Here is a 24,608-nt window from a genome sequence, read left to right on the forward strand (position 1 = left end):
GGGATAAAAAAAAAAGCAATATAATATAGTCTGGCAAATTTTCTTAATATCAGTCTTTGATAATACATTTAACTTTTAGAAAGAGGAATGAGGTTGATGCAATATGTCTGACTTTCCAGGAAGTCATTTGTTATTGCGTGATACAGGACACTGCTGTTTAAACCAGTGAAGACATTGCAGCACAGATAAAAAAGCCAACTAAAGGAGAGGCAGGCATACCGAAAAAGACCGAAACAATGATTGGATTGTTTATTTAGCAAAATGGAGATTGGTAGGTGAAGCTGTGTTCTCTGTAAATCTGTAACGAGAATCAATACACAAAGGAAAAGAGCAATTTACACAGAGGAACTGTGCTGGTGCAAAAGCCAATAAGTGGCCTTCAGCTGCACTTAGTTAGAAGAATGAGTCTAATTATTTAAGGACCGGATTCTGTGTGTATTGGTCTTCTTACAGTTATGAAATGCAAAATCTAACTAATTGTAAGACAGTCTTTGAGCAGTTTATGCACAGGATTTTTGGGTTTGATTTTCTGTAAAAGCAGGAATTGAACTTGATTAGGAAGATCTTTTCCAGATAGGTCTTTTATGCCGTAAAGGTGGGTTTCTGTGGCTCTGTGAATGATGAGCTCAAGAGCATCAGCAGTAATTGCAAGGCATTTCTTAGTATTACATTGATTTTTCGGACATTATTCCAATTTTACATGATCTGATGCTCAAGTTAACCCACGTTTCAGAGCATCCAGACCATCAAATATAGCCTCCGTGCCTAATTAGTGGCCAGTTGCACAACATACATTGCACAGTACTCAAAATATTTCTTATAATAAGGTGAGAGGCATGCAGGGAGCATGACTTATCCTGAGGTAATATATGTATTTGTCTTGTTTAAATTCATTCAGGCTTGTAATGTGCTCAACCGTTCCTTATTACCTGTTTGCATTAGAAACAGTAATCCCCTTAATCAGGAAGCTCTGGCAAACTAACACAATTCTGCAGCTGCTCTCAATATTGCCTCTTAGAAAAGATCAATACGCATGTGGGAACGTTTTTATTGATTTCATTCTTTTCTGCATACTTTTCTTTTTTGTTCAGCCCATTTGGGATTTTTTTTTTTTAAAGTTTTTTTTTTAATGGTAAAAATGGGTAGTTTTGTTTCCAGTCTTCGCTCAGTTCTTTTTAATTCAATAGTGTCGCAGGCAGCCTTAGGAGATGGCTGAAGATATCCTTGTCGGGAAGAACAGCACAGCTGAGTAAAGCAAAGTGAAGGTTTCAAGTGGAGGTAGCTTTAACCTAGCAGATTTTGAAGTCTGGGAATGAATATTTATTAATGGCATTATTCAACGTTAGCAAATGGTATTAATCATCACAGCAAACCAGTTCAGCCCAATGAGGTGTATCCATGCTTATTTTCATGAGACTTTTGCCAAGATTCTGGTTGTATTACTGATGGTCCTTCTGGTCTCTGTGCTTGTGCGAGTCTGTAAGACTATCCTGTTATATCAATAATTACATCAGGCAGTACTGGTATTCTTGCTGCTATTTAATTTTCTGGTTTAACTTATAACTTTTAAATGATTTGTGGGTTGTGGATTTTGAGGGTTTTTTACTGTAGGCCACAGCTTACAATCTGGTTTGTGGAATTAATAAAATCACATTAGCTTCCCCATCACTATTTTCAGAAAGAAACTTTTTTTTTCCAAGTCTCTTTTAGGACCCCCTTTTTTGTCTCTTCCCACTCTAAGTATATCAGGATTTCATGGAGCGTAAGTACAAAACTGGCATATGATGTCTTAGCTGTGAAAGTTTTCGTGTAAGTTTTCATAAAAGTTCACTTGGGAGTTTTGAGCCCTGATTTAGCAGCGACTGTGTTTTTTTTCATTTTTGTCTGAAAATCAGGCATTTCGTCTACATTTCCAGTTTTATTTCAAGAATATTCTTGTACAATACCTGGGCAGGTCAGGTCTCTCCTTAGTCACAGTAAGTTGTTACTGATTCTGGAGGTGATGCAGTTGGATTATACCCTTTTTCTTTCCCCAACATGGTGTAGTACAAGGTGACATCTTCTGCAAACAACAGTGCTGGGGAAGATGCCACCTGCCCCAGTCTGCTCCCAGCTCAGTATCACCGTGTCCTGCCCTCTTCACATTTGCAGGTAATTTTGTGTCTGAGTGTTTTCCAATACGCATCAGTCAGACTCAGCCAGGTTAGCGTAAATAGACTAAACAGGCTAACCCGGTTCGTTCTTATTGAATCGTGTTTGGGAAAACTCACGTGAGCCATGTGGGGCACTCAGGAGGCTTTTGGAAGGAGGAAATATATGAACAGCTGGAGGCAGCTGGGAATAATTTACAATTAGAGTCCATAAAAGAGGAGTATCTATAGGTATAGGGTCAGTCAAAACCACCAAAATGGCTTGAGGGTGTTGCCATCTCTCGTGGTTTAGGCTGAGCTGGCCACTACATGAATGACACTAAGATACTCTAGACGTGGTCAGTGCTGTATTTTGTTTCCTCATGTCAATTCATGTCTTTAAGAGCTGGAGGCAGGCTCAGCCAGCACCAACATTAAGAAGATATGGCTAATCGGTATAATATGCTCAACTCCCAAGAATTAGAACTATACTTGGTAAAAAGCAGAAGCAAGAAAAAGCACTGAAGCAAAAATAAGAAGTAACAATTGCCCCAGGACAATGATTTTGGATGGGGAATTGTGTATTCAATCGGAATTGAATAAATGTCTGAAAATAAGATCCTCTACCACTAGCCTGAAGCGACGAAATAGCTAAATGAATTAGCTTAGCTATTAATAGAAAGTAGGTTTTGTTTCTTTGCAATGTCCCACATAAATATTTGTTGAAGAAAGAGGATTCCAATGCAGGGAAGCTTTTTTTTTTTCTTTTTTCACCTTGACAGAGTCATTTTGTGCCTAAACCAGCAGATATCTCAAAATGTTTCTGCACTGTACAAAACAGTAACTCCTACAAAGCTATCAAGGTTAATGAGACATATGCTGCTCTGCTGGGCAAGCCTGGCTGTGCAAGTTGGATGCCTGGGGCGATGTGCCCAATTTTTCCAAAATTTCACACTGTGCTGCCAAGGCAGACCATGTGTCGTGATGCGGTTGGTTTAGATCTGCCTCTCTGCTCTTTATTTGCTTTGCTTCTTCTTGGACCTGCGTACACACAGCATTGTCCAAGATGTTAGCTCGGTGTGAGCCTCAGGGAATCTGAAAAAGTGCCACAAACAGTCTTGGTTAGTTCAGGGGTGCACCGATTAAAATAAAGGGGGGGGATACTTTTTGAGAATACAGTAAAATTTTGTGCAGGATAAAGGTTCCCAAAATCTAGAGAGGGAAGAAAAGGTTGTTTTTAAGAGCTATTGAGTTGCTTGCAGTTTTCTTCAATAGTTGGAAGAAGCTGCAAGAAAATCCCAGCTGAGAAAGTCCAGGCTGACACTTCGTAAGCCAAGGGTCGGCTTTAAGGGAACAGGTAGAACAACACCTCAGTGGGATACAAAGTCCTTGTCACTCACTAATAGCGTGATTTATTTTAGTACATCTCTTTCATTATGAGGCATGAAGTCTCTGAAACTAAAGCTTCCAGAGACTAATTTGGATTGGAATTATATTCCCCATGACTAAGAATAGAGCACGATATTAGTCTCCTGAACATATCGTGGGAGGAAGATATCTTTTCAGGTGTATTTATATTCACAGCTAACACAATGTGAGGGCTGTATCTAATGGTGCAACAGATGGAAGAAGCATTGTCTTCAGTAATAAAGCAAATGGAAATAAAGTAAGTAGTGATGTTTGGGCAATGAGGCCAGCTACAGAACAAATAAACAGGGTGAAATTTTAATTAGAAGACAGGCTCAAGTGTAAATACCTGTATATGGGTAAAGGAAGACAACTGACCAATATCAAAGAACAAACACATTAATGGCCCTACTGTGCTGAAGCTTTAAACGCCAAAGCAATGAGTAAAATCAGTAAATACGCCTGTGTCATTTTTTCTGAAAGGTACCAGAAAAGGTGTGTTAAAAATATTCCAGTAAAAACAAGCAGATATATTCAAACTAATAAAAAACTAATAAAATGTAAAAGTATCTTCCCTTCCCCAGTATTGAAATCTGTGTTTTTCATTTCCTTTGAGTGAGCTCAGGGGAGTTATGTGACTGATAAGAAGTAGCAGCATAACTTGTTCTGTTGCTCAGTGCATCCTGAATGGAGCGATGCCCTTCGAGCAACACTTTCTCCAATAAATAATGGACACTATTGCATTGCCTATTGATGGCGTTGGAATTGTGTGCATTTTTTCCTGTCTAGTGATGAATTTAGCTGATGTTAAATCCAATAGATCTTTTGGACTTGTTAAAAGCATAGCGTTTGTTATGCAGTATGTGATCCAAAGCCAGCCTCGTCCAGAACTTTGTCCCTGGCAGTGGCCAACATCAGACATGGCAGAGGAAGACATAAGAAGCAAAGGTACAGCTAACTGTACCTAAGCATACTATGTTTGTTTGTTTATTTCTTCAGAAATTACCGCAGACCGCAAAGATTTTTCACCATCACTAGCCTGCTGTGTAACTGCTTGCGACCTCAGACAGCTATAGAATTGACCTCCTAATCATCTGAAAACAGCTGTCAGGGTACTTTTAGCAAAAATTGAAGCAAAAAAAAAAAAAAATAAGCAGAAGACATAAAATAGTAACCAAAATTATTAGCAGTTCACGTCTTTTTGCACACTTGTTCACTTTTTGTGTGTGTTACAGTAGTTTCAAAGGCCTCCAGAGCTGTGGGATGCTGGGCATCTGGCAGGCATAGCTGTAGACACAATGTTAATCTAGGATCCGTATCTCTGCCTTAGGTGCCAGGACTTACTGTTTGTGACTTATCCAGCTTCACACTGTAAATTTGTGGAAAAACAAATATCAGACACAGTCCTCTGAATTCTCGATGCTGGTCCGCTCACCTTCCCCTCACCACCATGCGTAGGATGGTGGTGACTGGACAGCACTGGGGGCAAAGGGGAGAAATGGGAAATACTCCCTGCAGGAAGAAGTGTGTTCTTCTATTATTTTAAAGCTTAAACAATTCAGAAGAGACATCTGCTAAGAGGAGGTAGAGGGGAAAAGAAATATTTACATAAATAGCATAAGTAATGTTACCATAATAATAGTATCATGCACATTGCTATCTCAGATGTCCAAGGCAATACGTTCATGACTTGCCTTCGCGGCATACAATTTGTGTTATCATAAACAGAACAGAAGAAAATCTCATAAGGTTTAAGCTGGCCTAGATCCACTGAAATTATGCCAAATTGATGCTGATGGAGAAGCTGGTCTGGCACCTACTCCTTTATTATAGTGTCTGGAGTTATTTGACATACCCTTTTTGAGGCCATAAAGTTCTGTCTCTAACTAATGCCTTCCTAGTTTTTTGGTTTGGTTTGGTTTGGTTTCAGGCAGTGTAGTCTATTAAAATTGGACAGTTCGAGCCTTACTTTCCTTCCACCCCCCAACAGAATCCAAGAGATATACGCTGCCTTTTCCAACCTCCCACTCGCATTGTAGCCATCGCTGCTTCACCGTTGGCTGAAGTGGGTTACAGATATATTATTCTAGAAGCACAAAAGCCGCAATTAGGAAATCTGTTATCATCTAGAAGCAAACAGTGACGTTCCTGAATGACACAGGAAAGCAAGTTTTGATACCTGCTGACAGAAAGATTTGCTATCTCGCTAAAGATACCAGCACTAAAAGAGTTCAAACTAATAAAGACTTGGACCATGATGCTGAACTATTATTTTCACTGTTGTGTAACACGTCAGCATTTCTGTTGCTTAACTGTAGTAAACTTGTAGGATCAGGGCTTTTTTGTTTTCATGTTCTCTAAGTTCAATTAAAGCTATAATCTTTACTATAAACTTAAAAGTGAAAAATAACAGTAATGTAGCTTTATAAAATTCTGCAACTCTTTCTCATAGAAGAGCTGCAGAATATTTATTCATTTATCATAGCTATTCTTTATTTATATTACCAAAAGGTAGCATCAAACAATCAGATATAAAATCTCTGCCTTTGCTATTTTTAGATGTAGAAATTATTTGATTTTCACTCTGATTTTCTAAATATTTCTTGAGGTTTGGTTTCTTGCATTCATTTTTGGTCTCTCAAGTATATCTAAGGCTCCAAGAGCTATCATGCTCAATTATGATAGATTTTTAGGCCATTTCTGAAGTGACTTGGAGAATTTGTACCTAAACTTTCAATGCACTGCTTATTTTAATTGAAAAGGTCCTTGCCCCATAGACATGAAAGGACTTAAGTCACAGCAACACTCATCCCCCCTATCCCTAGTCTCTAGGCATCCTCCATGGATCTTACAAATTCATGGCATTTTCCTGCACAACATGTGGAGGGACTTAAGGGTTCAATAATCGGACTCACAACAGCCCTCATACTTAGATCATGGGCCATCAAAGGTAGTCAATGGGAAACTCGAAAAGGAGATGTGTGTGTGTGTGTGTGTGTGTGTTAAAACAACTCCTCCCCGCGTGTTTCTACCCACCTGCACAGCTGTAGAAGGGGTTGCAGGATTTCAGGTATCTAGATCACTTCAGCAGTAAAAACGTTGGTGTCTGCGTACCCTCAGATGCCAAAGTGGACTAGGCAGGATTTTGTAGATCGTCGTTTTGATCTTGACCAGCTAAACTTGACGTTTCAGTTGAAGTGCATTACTGTTAGGGTTTGGGGGTTTAGATGCTTTTTTAATGGGGCTGGGCATTTACCTTGCTTTGATTTCTCAGTATGTGAACTAAGGGGAAGCTTCAAGGTGTTTGAAGATTACTCCCAAAAGTCTATCCGGTCCTTTCAACACAGAAAGGCAAACGATTGCATCAATATTCAAGGGTTAGAATATGTGTGAGTCCTGGATATAGCACTCGGCAAGCTGTCGGAATGAGGTAGAAGGAAAAACAGCAGCTCCCTGTCCGCATATTCAGGCCAATGAGTTCTGTATGAAGCAGACAAACGTCAGTTGTTCAAACTGGTGTCGCTATTTGATAAATACACTCAGTTTTGCCCTTAGTTGGGCTTGGAGACAATTCACACTGGCAACAATTCAAGCTGACTCTTTCTCCTGATGCCCAGAGAGCTGAGCAGAGCCAACGGTAGAAAACAGACCCCTGGAAAAGTGGGAACTAGCTTGGGATAGCACTGCTACGTCAGGGGCTGGCAGGCCACGCAGAGCTCTGCAAGTCAATGCCAGAGCCCTGAAAATGGCCTTGCTGTCCCTGCAGCCGGGTCACTCCTCATGGCAGCAATCTCCTCTCCCACTCCCAACGGCACTAGCTCCACATCTCCAGGGCTAGCGAGTGGTGTTTGTACCCTTGGGATGGCTAAATGCAGGTCTACCAATGCTGCCACGAGCCCGGAGCCAGCTCTAAAGCAGAGCATGAACAAACACCTCCCTCCATCTCATCTGCCCTTCTTCTTAAAGCATTTCCAGAACCACAGACCAGCACAAACCGTTGTATCGTCTGGGCTGGCCCCAGCAATAATACAGGTTACGGTTTGCTCATCCATTTGCCCTTTTAGTCTAATGCATAACTTTATCAGTTTCTTAAGCTACCAAAGTTAGTTAGAACATTAGTGAATCAGGCAATGGGTAGGACCTTTGCAGATGGATTTTGGTAAGTAAAATTTGGCAAATTTCGCTAATGATGCACTCCAGCAGCACTACGTTCTTTGTTCTCCCTTTCTTTAAAGGGCATGAAATTAGTGAATCAGCTTTAACTGTATTTCACGTCGGCATGTCACAACCTTGGTGTCCTTTTAATTGTGTAGGAGCCTTGGAAGTGTGTTGTTTAGATTCAGTGATGAATTTGAAGGAAGTATGATTTTTTTTCTGGACTTTAGCACTGACACTTATTCGCACCCAGCAAATGAAAAGCTATTAGGAAACAGCTCCTCTGGAATGACCCCATATATAAAGGAGTGTTAAGAAAAAAGAAGTTTTTGCCAGTGGGTAGGACTACCGTAGCAGTTCTGGTGGCAGAAATGGAGCATCGCTCTTTCTTTTTCTGCTCGCATTTCAAATGCAGCCGTCACTGTAGTACCCAGGCATCAGAAGGAGAACTAGGAGGACTGAGATTAAAGAAGCTGATCTGAGCTGGGTCTAATACTACCTGCATTCATGGCCTTGCAATTTTTTTGTCCAGGCATTTGACTGGAGAAAGGGAAAGGTGTACCTTTCAGTATTTTTTGACGGGTAAATATGAAGAAGGTACTGTGGGAAAATACAGGCCCATAAATTGGGTTATTTTCAAATTATCTGTGTATTTCAATCCAAAGGAAAAACATCTCAAGAACAACGTAACAGAACTATTGTTAGTACTTCATTATGTTGTTTGTTTTTTTTAATATCAAGCAGGGGGCAGTACCTTGAACCCTGAGCTTCCATCACACACTTATTAGACAATTTTTAAGATATGTCGTGGTTTCAAAATGTCTTCCGGAAAAAGAGAGGTGATTAAATTCAGAATAAATTTACGGCCAGTTAAAATCAGTTCAACTACAAATGCATCCTGAAATCAGAACACAAGCTATAATATCATCATCTGACCAAGCTGTAGTCATCCGAGTATCCCATGAGCTGGTGTTTCAAGTTGCAAGTAGCTGGATGCGGCGCTGGAGAGAGTCAGATTTTCAATCCTCGCTTCTCACTCTCCAGATCGGTGTCTAAATCTGGGAGTTACTCCCACACCTCGCATACCGAGTCTGCCTGGGATATGGTTGCTTGTTAAAGGGAAAGCCGCCGTTACAGCTGCTCTGATGTAAATCATTCATATCTTTGGCCTCATCCAGATGTAAAACATCAAAGAAGCTGAATTACACTCTATGTTTACTGTCGTCTTCAGTGTCTCCACCACACGTGAGAGAGACCTAGTAACAACTCTTAAAATTGTAGTATTCTGTCTGTATGCAGAGGACTGACACCGTATGAAGAGAAAAGCAAGCTTTTTCTTTTTTTAAGATCACCTTTCCTATTTGCCAAGAAGAAATGTTAAATCTGTTATAATGAAATATAAGTTCAATAAAGCCCTGCTCAGAAGATTATTATTTACTAAATAAATTCTAGAGCGGGGGAATAGAACAAATGTGACTCACATAGAACAAACGGAAATCCTACGCTGGGATAAACTCTTCAAAACTAAACTCCACTTTGAAAAACAATACAAATTTGTAGGAGCCTTAGTTCCGCTGAGGATCTGGGATTTTAAATCACCGAGAAGTTTAAAGAGGTACTCTAGGTGAAAGAAATGAGGAAGAAACAAGCTACAGGATAAATCTGAAATACAGTCTGCGTGTAGGAGTGTCTCTTCTCCTGCAGAATTTCAGCTGCAGTCGGTGAAGTCATAGGTATGTGGGAAGACCGAAGAGTCTTATACCCCAGCAGTGGTTCCCAGATGATTGGCAAAGTAGCCGCTGTCACTTGACAAACTGGGTAGATAGTGCCAAAGCAGCTCAGTGGCAAGGGAGTTAAAATGCCTCGAGTAAGAAGAAGGTAAAAAACCCAAACACAAAAGCCCAAATCAAAGCACCCTGCTAAGCCAGCTTGAAGGTAGCTAGTGTCTATGCAAAATGTGGGATCTTGGAAAGGTCAGATGTTATTATCCAACAAAAAGTTAAAGGGCACTGAATAAAATGAATTAGTTGTTGTTGTTGCATCTAGACATTCTGGGAACTGAGCCAGCGTGAACAGCAAATGATCAAATAAAAACAATGCTGAGATTTCTGCTAGGAGAAAAGGAGAATATTGCTGTCTTAGAGCATTCTCACGTAGCCCAAACAGTAACAAACGGGGAGCAGCCCTGTAGGTTATAAATGCACAGTAAAGATTTATTTGCTTAAACTGTGAGGTGGTGTGGTCTGGTGGGATGTACCTCCATCCTTTAAGGGGGGAAACCTCGCATGCTGGTTTCCCTTCTGCTCCAGAATTGCTGTGGGGAAACGTAGACCCTCCTTTTGAAGCAGGTGGTGAAATAAAACATTGAGGTGCAGGGAAGATCTTCTTCTCTTTGCTGGCATCAATCTGCAGCATCTTACTCTTCAAAGTGTCACTGACTCACTGAAATGGATTTTGTACACCCCCTCAAGTTAGTCTGCTAGCTCGCGTTGGTAGTTTTCCCAGGCTTAGGTTGAATTATCACTTTCTGTGTCGCTGGAGCATTGCCGTAGGTTGTCGGTTTCAAGGAATTAGAGCTTGTCTCCAAAACTTCAACTTTTCCTCTTGCAAACCAAAACTTGGCCCATTAGGTCACACAATGAGCAACGTGCCCGCAGGAGGGACTGTTGACCAGGCTGTACAAGGCATGTGTCCTTTCAGAGAGGAACCTCACTAAACGATACACCTCCAGCTGAATCCTTGCCCCAATGTCCCATGTTGCTGGTCAGCAAGTCACAACATTTTACAAAGCTACCAACAGAGCTGTGGAGAAGAACAAGGTCTGGAAACTGGTTTTGTGCCACTCTTAGGCAGCTTAAGCATGTCTGGAGTTTCTGGGATCACCCATCCTAAGACCCAGCCATGGCTCCACCTATTTAAAAGAAACAGAGCCCAGTCCTCAGTGGGCTGGCTAAATAAGGTGGCTTATTGCTCGTACAACAATTTCACAGTTGCTTCCGGGATAATTAGGCTTTGATTTATCTCCTTCAGTTCGGTGGGATTTTACACGAAATGCTTGACTCATTAGTAACTTCAGTGCATCATCCCACTGCCCATAACGAGGTGTCTCATTCTTTGGAAGGAGAAATGATTTAGTGGAAAACTGCTTTCAACATCCCTTTTGCAGACTGAAAGATATTTGGTAACACACTTTAAACCTCCTTTCCTTTCCTTGAACTGCAGGAGAGAGGTTCTAGCTATTTATGTTTTCACACAGTTGGTACTGAAATGTTCACGTACCACAATAAAGAGGCCATATATTTACCTAAGATAATATATTGATGTGACGTTCTGTTAGACCTCGATTTTCAGGACATGCCTTACACTCATTAATTTAACATTAATTTGCATTTAGCAGCCCTAATGATTATATAGGTCAAGAAAACTAAAATATCTTTATTCTCTGATTTTTTTATCTCCTTAGAGTACGCTCGGTTTGAGGCAAAAATCCATGACCTGCGCGAGCAGATGATGAATCACAGCATGAGTTCTGGGTCCGGCTCCCTGAGGACTAATCAGAAGAGGTCACTGTATGTCAGGTGAGCGGGGGGAGCTTTCTCCTGGGAATGTGTCGGCAGCTACCTTGTCTCTGCCGGACTCGCGTGTTGTGGGTTTGGCAAGGTGGGAAAGAAGTTTGAGGAGCTGAGTGGAACTGAACTGAGAAATGCATCGATCTTACAAGTGCAACCCCATTAGTGTGAAAATTGGATGAAGCCCTATTGCTTAATCTGATCATTTCAAGCTGTTTTCAAAGAGCATTATGCTTTTATGGTGATTTGGTTTTATGAGATGAAGATTTCTTACCGGTGGTCGGCTCTTTCGATATCCGAGATGGATATTGTGTTGTAGCGACGCATTGCCTTTCTGTGCGAGGTCTTGCATGGAGCGATTATCCTCACAAAGAGCACTTTTCCCCCAAGACCTTGTTACAAAGCAAGGAAAATTATATGCTATTCTGAAGGCATGGCAACCTGCTGCTATCCCCTTGCATGTGTTTATGCTTCTATCAGTCTACGCTAGAAAGAATTTACCATCTACCTAGCAAGATCAAATATGCAGATGAGATGCTAAACAAGCTGATGTGCGTAGCTTAAATGGGGTAGCGAATAACAGGGGAACGGCCTGACTGTGAGCCAGGCAGTGGCGGTGGTTGTCGTTTTGCTTGGACTGTGCAAGTCTATTGCCCTGGCCATTGCTGGCTGAGAGGCTGGAAGTTGCCCAGTTGCCCCCGGCAAAGCTCTTGCTGTCACTCCCCTCTTTGGGACGTGGGGAGACTACGGGACTCCGTGTCACATATTTTAATAATCTTAAAAATTACGCTTCTCTAGGCTTTTCATTTTCTTTTCTCTACCCCCCCCCCCCCCATTATGCTCAGCATATAATTTGAAATTCCTGACAATCATGAAGTAGAGGGAAGCAATTTGTCAGCCTCCAGGCAGTGATAATTATTCATGGGGGAGCTAATTCAGGTGATAACGTTGCAGAGATCCAATTAAGGCTAAATTCTACATTTTGTCATTGTGCCCTCAGCGTGAAGGGGTAAGGTAGGAGAGAAGGAAGGAAAATCTTAAATGTTAGCATGGATGGTCTTATTCTAGTGGGTAGCAATCCCATGAAGCACTAATTGGTACTGCTGCCAGAAAGAGCAAGGACTGAAAGGATACGGATCACTGTTACCAGTGACCTTGCTATTGGGCAAGGTCAGGTTGGAAGCGTCACAGTTTTCGATGCATCTTTAACCTTCTCTGACTTCTCCAGCTCTGTTTTTACTTCTGGAGCTTTTCCACTTGCAGTAGTTTTTTTCCAGACCAAACACAGAGTGACTTCATTGCCAAGAGCTTCAGTCAGCTTCCTGAATTTGCATTTTATGAAAAGCTACAGTTATTGGACGTGTAGTGCCAGATCCAAGCTTACTTTTCTTGAGGTAAGCCAGGAACGCGAGATGTGGTGAACAGTGGCGCAAGAAGCCCAGACCAGCGACCAGGTCAATTCAGGTGTGGGCTAACACAGGGTCCTGAACAACTTACTGGTTTGAGCTGCAGCAAAGCCCAATTATCCCTGTATCAGCATCAACCTGGTGAGCCCTGCTGAGAACTGAGGCTTATTACCTTGCGCACTCCGCCAGGATAATATATCTGTGCTGCACCCGCACTAGCCTAGCTCTTCCATACGGTATTGCTCTGCGTGCCCCGATGAGCCTGGTTTTCTGCTAGTTCATGAATTCTGGATGCGGTCTGTCTCACTAAGCTGATACGCCCTGGTGCTTCCCTGCAGGAATCTTTGATGTCTTAGCTGCATATCTAAATATCGCTTCCCAAACCATAAATGCAAAAAAAAAAAAAAAAAAAAAAACGCTGTTATTTTATTCCAGAGTCATTCCAAAAAAAAAAGCCCCAAACCTCTCAAGCAGAAAACCTCAAAAGCCTCAGTCACTTTTGTTAGCAGAATTTTTTTGCAGTCAAACCCACACAATTGTCCGTGTCCGACTCTGGGAAGCCTGAGAGGCGCTTTATATCATTGTGGTGTGTTTGTAGAGCAGCGGTGCCGGCAGCGTTGTGCCAGGCGCTGTTAGTTCATATCGGATGCACTAATTACAAAGGTGGTTTATGTCTACGTTAGGCACTAAGGCAAAAATAAGTGTGGTCTCAGAAATGTGCTTGTTTTCAGAGACTGAAATTTTCACTTTAGGGATAAACTCTTTACAGCCAGGTAAAATGTCTGGGATTTTGCTTTTTTTTTTTTTTTTTTTTTTTTTTGCATTCTTACAACTCTGAAATTTCTGTTTCAATGCATCATTTTGGTCAGCGTGTGCAAGAGAACTAGAGGCAAATTGCCGTATGTTGCAAATCTGTAGCTGTAATGCCAAGTTTATGATTCAGGTTTGCTGTTTTCCTTTCTTTGAGTTGTGGAGATTTTGCTGCCCTTCACAAAATACAAGCATAGCTATTTTTTAGCCAGAGAGCTTACTCAAAGTAAATAACTGTGTTCTAAGCAGTGCAAGGAAATAAAATTAAGTTCTATATAGGTTGCAATAATTAAAAATAAGTGTCATTATTTGCTCAGATAAAATCCCAACAGAAAAGAGGGTGAGAAAAAGCAAAGCTCTGTAAGCAGGTTTGCCTGGGGATGTGGGGTTCATTGGATGCAGGGTTTTATTGGATGCGGGGTTTTCTTCTTTACCTGGCAGTCCGTGGTTTCCCCATCCAGCCCCTACTAAAACAGCATAGCATTTTTAATAGAAATACATAAAAGAAGCTATATTAAATGAAGTGGGGTAAAATTTAATATGGGGATCATATGTTGTACATAGGACTAGAAGTAGTTGGGTGAAAGCAATTATAAGTCACACTTAAGCAGTGTACATGCCACAGGAAAGTGATCAAAAATGACTTTTTCAGAAGAAATTGTGTAGCGCTCTGACATGATCGTCTATCTGTGCATAATCTGGCGTTTCTGATTTTCACTGCTTTTTTCTTTCTTCATCACACTTTGTCTTAATAATTTCTGTTGCCTCCTGGAATATTCCCCAGGAATTTACTGAAATAGTTTTTTTCTTTATTACTTGTTTCTTTTGTATCACAGACCCCATATCTCTGTTTGGGATGTTGTCAGAATGTCTATGACATTAAAGGCAAAGTATTAAGTCTTCAGGGAAGGACTGAGCCGTAGGAAACGCTGTTAACACTTTTGGGAGCCCACATCCTCCTTGTCGTTAAATCTCTCTGTTGAGGAAAAGAAATACAGAAAGAAAAGCAGAAAGTGAGAGAATAGATGTGAAATATAGCAAGTCTTATTACTTATAACTTTTTTTATGTGAAGGTGAATGAACTTAATTTGAATTCAGTAACTGAACTGAGAGGCTAAAAAAATTTCTGCTATTATCCTTTTTAATTCATTGGAATTCAGCCATCAGCTCATGATTAATGAGGAAAGTAAACAAACCCATCACCAGCTAAATGCTGTGCTATATACACACATCGTGGGGTTTTTAGTGTTTCTTATGCAAATTCATATCCTTCTTTTTCTCTTTTTGGCTCATGGCTTTAAAATCCGCTCTTGTAAGATTTTATATTTCATTGTCTTGAAATAGATAAGTGTTTTTCTTTGTCCTTCTAGGTCCACATCTATAGTCAAATCTTTTGGGCTACATGTTCTGACTGTCTATACTCTTAGGAAAAGCCAGATCATGTTATTTAACCCACAGGCTATGGAACATGACAGCCTTTTGAAGAGTTGAACATCAGAAGAGTACTTTAAAAAGTTTGGTGAATGCCAGCAGCCATTGAAACTTCAGTATAAAATTGCCAAGCTTTGGAGGAAACTGAGATCTTAAGCGCGATGAAGCGTTTTTCCTGTTGATTTGCTAGATTCCTCCTAAGCTTAAAGCACTTGTGCTAGATTTCTGAGGGTAAAAGTAGATACTTCGGTAAGTGCTACTAGATGTACAAAGAAAAGGTTTTCAGGAATCATCTGGCATCCAAGAACTGCCTTCTTGCAGTCTGTTGTTGATTTACGGATGAAAAATAATGAGATAAGCTTAGAAAAAACAGCCATGGAACCTGTTAATCTTTATTCAATCCAGACAGCTTCTGAAATAATATCTCTAATTAAAAATTCCAATTGTCCAAAGGCACGAACAGGTGCTGTGGAGGTGTATCGCTCTGCAGAAACAGCTCAAAATCTCCACACACACCCCAGCCCTTTCGTTGCTGCTCCACTGTTTAAAATCTCTTCAATACCATCGGTGACCAAACATCATTCCACCTAATTGTGGCTACTTGTTGCCCTGTATAAAGGGGTTGGTTGAGCTCACCGAAATGCAGATATTTAAACTTCAGCACTAGTTTCAAATATATCAGCCCAATGTGAATTCTACGGTTGGCTGTAAAGGTGGGTTTGGAAATCAGAGCTGGGGAAGGGCTGGATCCAGCTGTAATTTCGGAAGAAGAAGTGGTTCTGCAGCCGCCCCTCCACTGACTGGCCAGGAGAGAACACGACAGGGGAAAGTGCAACCAAGGGCAGAGCCTCTTCCCAATAAGAGGAGGAATTTTGAGATCAACCTTTTTGTTCCAGCCCATGCTACGCTAATTATAAAGACTGTCCACGGTGCAAACTGGTGCCTCTCAGTCCACTACATTTTTGTCGTCTTCTAGCTGGAATTAGTGCCAAGTATTTCATAGCTTTGATAGGTATGCGCTGCACAAACACAAAGCATTATGTGTTAGAAATGAGTCTGTTCTCGTTCATTTTTTATTGAGCCAGGAGGAACAGAATCTGAAGATGTGCCATAGCACCGTAGCAGCAGCTGAAAGGAAATCAAGGTTGAGGTACTTTGGGCTGTTTACTCTGATTTCCAGCACAATAAATTCTTCGTTAAGCATTAGACACCTTTATACACATTTCCTGAACTTCTTGGAAATCAGCACGATGCCATCTCGCTCAGAGAGACTTTGATTTTCAACAAATCGCAGAAATTATCACTTGAGAACTTTGCTGAGTTAGATTTGAAGTTTGGCTGAGGCAGTTTGTGAAGATCAAATCTGGCATCCGGGGATGGTTCTACGTAATGTCTATCGCAGTCACCAAACCCCCGTAGGCCAGGGAGCATCAGGTCAAGGCTCCATGGGCAAAATTCTCCTGGGAGACCTGGACAACAGGTTGCAAAGCAGTCTGAAATCCACATGAGAAATGCCATTCTTGCAGATATCCTGGTAGTGAAATCTGAACATGTGATAACATCAGACTGGGTGATGGGAAGCTCTACTATGTGCATCTGGAAGGAGAAATGTGATAAAGATACAATTTCATCGGGGCTTTTCGGAGGAAGGTATGGAGGGAACCAGAGAGAGAGGTATGAAATGGTCATACCTAAATAATCATTGCAAGGAGCGAGAATATATATATTTATATATGTATATATATAAAAAGAAAATCCAAATAGATATATTGTTAATAGTGTTAAATATATGCTATATCCACATATACATTGCAAACATCTTCACTTAAGCTAGTTGCCTAGTATGTCTCTTGTCAGTGGAGTGCACTTGGCACTTTCAGAGTACGATTCATCTCATCCAGAAGGAGACATCTAAAATTGCTCAGGCGAATCACGCCCTAAAAATGTCTATTTCTCGCAGTTGAGTGGAAGGAGCCTCAGGTGATTAGCTGAGATGTAAACATCTATATTAGTGACACTTAAAGTTGTGTGACCTGAATCCCACCCCCACTGAATGTCTTTCTCCCTCTCTCTCACACACACATACAGAGTGTGCATATACATATCTTGAAGAAGTTTTAACATCAGGCTCCCTGGCTGTTGTCTGTGGAGCCTTCTGCTCTGCGTTTCAGTAAGACACTGCAACGTAGCTTTGAAACAGATAGTCCTGTTTAAATAGGCTGGTTTGCTCACCGTTTTCCTATTCCCCAGGATTCATTCTAAATTCATTTGCCACTTTCGTTAGCGCTGTTGAGGATACGCAAATGTTCAGTGCATGGTCGTCAAGCTGGATGAGTTTATGATTCCAGCTATGGCACCACACTGTACATCTCTTCCAGGCTTCAGAGCACTGTCGGCCAATCTAGATTTCTGGAGAGTGAATGTGAGTGCATTTGGCACCCTGGCATTGCTGTTTGGTTTTGATTGGAAAATAGCTAGAGCTTACATAGCTGTGCCTGTACTTTAATGGCATGATAGAAACTATTAGAACTCTTTTTACTGGACAGTAAGTGGAGGAAAGTAGAATTTTAGTACAGTTTTTTCACTTACCTTGGATTATTCCTAAGCAATTGAACGGTCCAAATTACATCAGAGAATGGAAACATGCATTCAGAAAATCTGTGCTCAATGGCATAATACAGAAAGCTGGGGGTTATGATAGCATTTAGCAGACATGTTTGGAAATGGTCAGGTAGGTGCGCGCATAACCTACACTTGTGAAATGGGCTGTTGCACTTGAAATGCCATTTCAGATTGGAAAATTGAAACCTGCTTGTGACGTTACTCATTTCACATGTCCTGGTTAAGTGTGAGTTTCTGAATATTCAATTACTACTTTTTAGCTGTTCGTTCTCTGAATATACAGCCTTCTCCACACCCTGCTGGCACCAGTATTCTCACTGGCTTCAGTGAGAGCTGCCCAGATTTGGAACCAAGGAAGTAGTGCAAATCTTTATTTTTCAAAGCAAGGAAGGTGACTCTGTGTGCCTGAGACCTTTTCCCCAGGTGGACATTCAGGAGCTGAACAGTATAATTGAATAACTATTCATTCAGATCTTTATAAATTATCAGAGAAACTGAGGAACAGTCCAGTTCTGGAGCCCCTACTACAAGAGAGATATGGACGTGCTGGAACACATTCAGAGAAGGGCCCCGAGGATGCTCAGAGGGCTGGAGCACCTCTCCTGTGAGGACAGACAGAGAGTTGGGGTTGTTCAGTCTGGAGAAAAGAAGGCTCCGAGGAGACCTTATAGTGGCCTACCAGTATCTTAAGGGGGCCTACAAGAAAGCTGGTGAGGGACTGTTTAGGATGTCGGGTAATGGTAGGACTGGAGGGAATGGATTAAAACTAGAGATGGGTCGATTCAGACTGGATGTTAGGAAGAAGTTCTTCCCCATGAGGGTGGTGAGACACTGGAACAGGTTGCCCAGAGAGGTGGTGGAAGCCCCATCCCTGGAAGTTTTTAAGGCCAGGCTGGACGGGGCTCTGAGCAGCCTGGTCTAGTGGGAGGTGTCCCTGCCCATGGCAGGGGGGTGGGAACTAGATGGTCTTTAAGGTCCCTTCCAACCCTGACAATTCCATGATTCTATGAGAGATATGCCAGAATACAAGAATCACATAATGCAATGGGCAATAAGTCCAGTAGTTGTTATTTATTACTTTGAAATTGTGTTTAGAGCAAAAGTATCTGTGATTTAAAGCAAAATCTGTGCTCAGAGCAAAATCTGTGTTTAGAGCAAAAGAACCTGTGATTGTCTGTGAAATGAAGAAGAAAAACGACACCAACTCTTGTCTTTGGCAATGCAAATATACTGTTTTCTTATGAAACTCAGACTGTTTATGTGCTTAGAGGATCATTTTTTTGGCACTTACAAAAAGTATCATTTTCCTCATGCTGCTACAGACTAAATGAGAAATTTAAAAAATCAACTAAAATTGAAGAACAGGGAATATCCGGAGAGAGGCGGTTTTGGTTTCGGAGGTGGCCTCTCACTGATGTCAGTGGTATCCGTGAGCATTTCACACTTTGTATTATCCCCATGACATTTCCGTAGGTCCTTAACTGAAGTGCCTTAACTAAGATGCACAACGGTGTTGTCACTCTCAGCAGAAAGATGGGTGTGAGAATTATTAATCTTGGAGTATTTAAAATTCAAAGGCCTTCAGGCTTATAGTTTGATAGCATTTTGGTGCTAAAAAAAAGCCACCCTGAAATGTGGTGTTGTAAATATAGGAATACTCCTCACCTATACCTTAGGACTGGGAAAACCGATATGTTTGATATATAGTCAGTTGAAACCATCGGTATATAGTCAGTTGAAGCTATTAGGCACCTCACAAACTACTACAGTTTTTCCTAATGCTTACTATATTTCTTATTCATCTGGTATTTTTTTGCAGTGTTGTTACTAATGAACAGTTAAGGAAAAATGAGGTTCGCTTGCGGTTTTTAATAACATTTCACAGACAAAGAAGCAGCAGCTAATGGAGAGTGAAAACTGAACGTGTAAACACATCAGTCAAAACAGTCTCCTCTCAGCTTCTGACACCAGCTCTCTCCTTCACATCTTCATGTTTATCAGCTCTGCTAGTCTTAGGTACCCGGCATGAAATGAGTCCAACTGATTCCTTCCTGAGAGGCCGTCTGAGGCACCGTTGGCTGCAGTGTGAACCACCAGCCCAGCAAGCCTTTCAGCAAGGGATGTTTCTCCAGTTGTACCAAAAAGGGACAAAAAGCAGATTTATTTCTATCTGGTTGTGGCTTTGCAAATCGCTGAATACTTTGTGCTCAGGATTAAGAGGGAACGCACGCGGTTCTGAGCACCTCGAAGGACTGAGCCCCGTGTGAATAAACGGCAGCCTAGAGTAATCTCAGATAACAAGCTCTGCCTAAAGTTCAGAATATAAAACAGAATATAAAGCAGCTCCTTATCAAAGCCATTCTTGCCTAATTCATCTTATCTTTACATTATCAGTAAAACTTGCTACATATGAAATAACTGAAATTGTGTCCTCAGTGCTGAATTATTAATGCCTGCTGAAGCAGCTGTCCTGTTAGCAGCTTCAGTAGGAGTAAGTAGTACGTACTTCTGGCCATTTTCCGTATTGTTCTGTTTCGTAAGTTATTGAAATAATGTCCCAGAACAGGTAATGAGCTTGACATGTGATGTCTGCTCTAAAGAAGCAGTGCACCTTTTTCTTTTCTTAAGAGACACTTCAATAGCTTTTCATTGCACATGTATTCTGCTTTCCAGTTCCCTAGTGGGACTGCCGGCTTTCTGGTTCGGAGACTCATCCGGCAGGAAAGTGTCAGCTAGAATAATTTCCAAGCCAGAAGAGGGTGATGAAGAACTTGGCCACGTGTGGGAATAGGATTTGTTTGAAATTTCTATAACCAAGACAGTCGCGGTTTCAGACAGCCTTGTTTCTAAGCAGAGACTCAGAACATGATCCATCAGTGCAGGGGGGGGAAGCGACAATGAAGGTAATCTGTCTGTGGCGTAAAATGGCTGAAAGTGAGTCAGCAAAACGTGAGTTTAAGCTGTGTCTGTTTTATGTGGAAAAGCACTTTTATCCAACAAACAGTTTCTCATGATGTTTCCATGTCAACAGCTATAATAGGATACTGTCAGTTTGTGCAGTTCTCAACTGGAAAAGTACAAGACTGTAAGTTAGACAGTGAACTTAGAGAAGAAAACCCATTGAAATAAAAGCTTGTGGGAATACAGTCAAAAGTTGAAAATCTAAATATGTGCATTGGCACAGCGCAAGCTAGCAGAGGCTCGTAGCATAGTGGCCAATGTGAGAAAAAGAGATAAGACTGCTTGGCCCCTATTGAAGGGTTTTCTGCCTGAAATCTTATATGGAAAAATAATAAAGACACTGTAGAACAGGCTCTCCAAATTATCTGTGTTGGAAAAAAGCCAAGAACAGTGTCAAAACAGGACATAACCCTGCTGAAAAGGGCAGTGGTAATTCCTATTTGAAGTGCCTTCTAAGAAAGAGAAATGAGGAGGATCTTTTGTCTCACCACAAGTCTGTCTATGAGAAGGGAGCCCAGCCAAGTTAAGTGATGAGGTTGAGTGGGACCAGTAGGGTTTGTTCACCCTTTTGTTTCTCGTTAGAAATAGATATGACTGTTCTAACTCTACAGTAAGCCTGGGAAGGATGTAGAGGATTGTCTACCAGAGTTGGGGATCATAGGGAGCTCCTCAGCAACTCCATTTGGTCACTCCCTGCCACCCCACTCTTGGAACAGGGAACAAATTCCTGCAACAGAAAGACCAGGTTCTCCCAGGCCTCACTGGCATCATGTTGAATACATCCTGGTTTAGATGCAGCTAGTTTGCCTAGTTAGCTGCCGGTGGTGATTGTGTGGAGCTGGTCAACAGGTGAAGCTGGTGTCCAAGGGAGCCCAGCTCAGCGTTGGGGGTACCAGCCCCAGCGGGATGCTATGTAAGTCTCTGTCCTTCTCACACCAGCCTCAGCAGGTGGGATTTGATCCTCTCTGAATGTGCCTCATATTCAGAGCAAATGGAGTAAAAAAAGATTTCAGAGATTAGTGTGTCTATGTATAGTTGTGTGTTTGTGTACATCTGCATTCTGCCATGTCTCCAACCTCATCTCTTGTGCAGACTCTGATTGTGGGTCACGCTTCTCTTACAAGTAGTTACTCTAATTGCTTTACCTACAAACATAGCAAATAAAAGAAGGCTAACAGGCAGAGCTGTCTAGCGAAGAGTTTGCCAGATGTTCCTCACTAAATGGGAATTATAATCATGAAACATTCACCCACTTTCCATAAATTCCATTTCTTTTTCTTATGCTTTTCAGTTGAATTTGCAGGCAACCCCACTCCTTCACCCAATATATTGTGCTGCTGTAATTATCGACACACCTGCTGGCACCACATGATGCCTACTGCTGCGCAAACCACTGCTTACAGAGAAGGCAACGGCGCGTTGCTATTTCTGCTCCCACATCTTCCTCCTCGTTGTTCAGAAGGGTCGGGGCATAGTGGGCAGCAGCTGAAAGCTTTGTGAAAAATTAGGACAGAAAGCTGTTGCTTGACAGAATACAAGGATTATGTTTTTGTGAGCTTATATTTCTAATCACTTCGATTTTAGTTATGCCAGGTTAGAATAGTTTTTACCTTGGCAGGCTGCTAATGATACATGTCCTCTCCATTTCCAAGAAGCATCAATATTCCTTTCTTTCTGTGAGCCAAAAAGGTCTGCAATTTCCCTTTTTAAAAAGCACTATCTCTGCAGACACGCTTTCTCTTCTTGATGTCCTTGAGACGTTTTAGAATCCAGGTAGAGGTTGCAGTGACTGGCTGTTGTAATTACTCCTTTCTGCAGAGACTGTAAGACCATTTACACAGATAAGGATCATAGGTTATCAATCACAAGATGGAAGCGCGGCCTAATGGCCATCGAGCAGTGTTTTCCCACTTTCTTGCAGATGGTTCAAGATACAAAGCCACAGTTCAGTCCTTTCGGCTGTTCCCCTCTGCACCCAGCCAGTCAGATTTTGTTTGTTTGTCGAGATCCGTGTTACTGAGAATCCTTCAGGATCTGTTCTTGTCCAAGAAGTAAAGTTTAGATTTGAAAAACGTCTATGGTTTCTTCAAGTATTTCTGTACAAGGAAACAGATATCTATGTGAGCTCCTCATCTTGGAAACAGATTGACTGAGACTTAACGGAATCAAAACCATTTTCAGTAGCACTGCAGCAAACATGGTAGAAGCGACGTTTCTAACGTGGTTTGCAGGTTCAAAATGCAATCATCCTTTCCACGTAAGCATTGAAAGTGATTTTGTCCTTTCTGTACTGGCAGTCGGAGCATTGCCACGTCCGTGGAGAGCTATTGCGACAAGAGGGCTCTGCTGCGGGGAGAAGCTGTGAATGTAATGTCCTGTGAGATGCTCTGGAAAGTGCAGTCTCCATCCTGCCCCGGTGTCTCATCCAGACATGACATTACAGGCAGATTTTTATGACATCCGCTTATGATTAATCTAACAGCAAATTTATCACATTATTAAATAACTTAGATTTTACTACTAATTATTGTTGTTTGTCGCTCTGGTGTCTGGTCCTGATTTCACACCTGCCCTTCTTTACAGAAAAAAGGATGAGCTACGCTGGCGTTAGCATGGTCAGAACCAGGTTCCTAAAGCCTCTACTAGAGCTATGAGGAAAAGCATGATTTCAGTGCACAGCACTTCAAATTGGATTCACGTGGGTTTGATTCTGGCTGAATTTAGCCCCCACTAAAGTGCAATTATAGCCATCACTCTTTACCCTGGTTTCAAGTCAGAATCATGAGACGTCCCGGGCGTGAAAATCAGAAATCTTCCTTCCTGACTGATATTTGCATGTGGATTCATCTTGAAAGGCTCGTGAACTTTAGCAGATCTTGCGGCAAAAACAAACTGAATCTGAATTTTCTTGTTAAGTCTCTGGAAATCTAATCATCTACTTATACTTTAATAATAAATTAGAATATCAGTAAGAAAAACAACACACAAATTAATAGCAGTGAACCCTTACGCACTTCATATCAGTTTTTCTGTTGGGCTTAGTATCCAGCCAGGCCTAGCAGTTACTGCTAGAAGATGACAGGTCCGTTTGAAGTCCACAGCTCACAGCATCTCCTGATGCAAGTGCAGTAACCACAGGCATTCATCACAGGTTAGAAAATTCCACGAACAACACAAAAGGAGCCTGGCGGCCAGGGGAGTTTCGCTGGTTTTGTGGCAAATAGCTTTCTTTCACATAAATCTGATCTCAATCAGCAGATGCCCAAGAATTTATTTCAATATCTGAACGATATGTTGCCTTTTTACATAGGCCAATAGGTATGATTTTATTGTAGCTACTGTGGTAAAGTAATCATCTTTTATTTTCTCGATGCTTTCAGGATCCTGTATTTTTGAAGATTTTTTTAGTGTACATTCATTTGCATTGTTGTTTGCTTCTAAAATTCAGAAAAATGGTTAAATAGAACATAATTAGAAATACAGAGATTTGTTTTCAATTCCTTGTCCTCAGCAATCAATTTGTCTGCCTTTGTCCGTCTGCTGCACAAGAATAGACAGCGATCCAGTTAGCAGTAGTCACCTATAGGCTCCCTTTCAGAATATCAAAACAATTCAAAAAATTGAATAAAATTCAACAGATAGTTTTGCTTTTAAGGAGGATTGCAACAGCTTTGGCTGCAAGGAATCTGGAGAAAAAAAAATGTAAAAGAAATAACAATCAGCAGGCAGGACATTTTTCTCACTGAAGATATGAAATCATAATGACTTTGACTGAATTAATGACTTGAAAATTATCCAGCTGAATGCAAGGACCATTGCTGCATTTAGAGCCTGTAGAAAATGAGGTTGTTTTCCTCTTAATAGAGTGTTAAAGAGTTGTATGGTAGGTGCTTCTTAAGCTACTTGAGTTTTATTTTTTCTGTATTGCCATCCCAAAGCCATCAGGCACTGGGCAGACATAAGAATATATTCCTTTTTAATGTGGACGGTGTGCAGAAGGGTCAAAGTTTCCTTTTCCTAATCTTTTTCGTTGATATAGTTTCCTTGGTTCAGTGCAGCAGCTCTTAATTTGCGCTAAGGTGAGTGAAAGGAAAATTCCTACTTGGTTTGTTGGGGCT

General features: G+C 41.3%; 1 protein-coding gene across 49 annotated transcripts in view; it reads left to right on the plus strand.

The window, feature by feature from the left end:
• DLG2 (discs large MAGUK scaffold protein 2) overlaps window positions 1–24,608 on the plus strand; it is a 1,061,709-nt gene that overhangs the window by 947,839 nt on the left and 89,262 nt on the right. For all 49 annotated transcript variants that reach the window (XM_074572424.1, XM_074572415.1, XM_074572416.1 and 46 more), the window contains one exon: window positions 11,155–11,269. In XM_074572424.1, the coding sequence (XP_074428525.1) occupies window positions 11,155–11,269 (115 nt within the window). The remainder of the gene's footprint in view (window positions 1–11,154; window positions 11,270–24,608) is intronic.

Source organism: Larus michahellis, chromosome 1, assembly GCF_964199755.1.
Source record: "Larus michahellis chromosome 1, bLarMic1.1, whole genome shotgun sequence".
Classification (NCBI taxonomy): Eukaryota; Metazoa; Chordata; class Aves; order Charadriiformes; family Laridae; genus Larus; species Larus michahellis.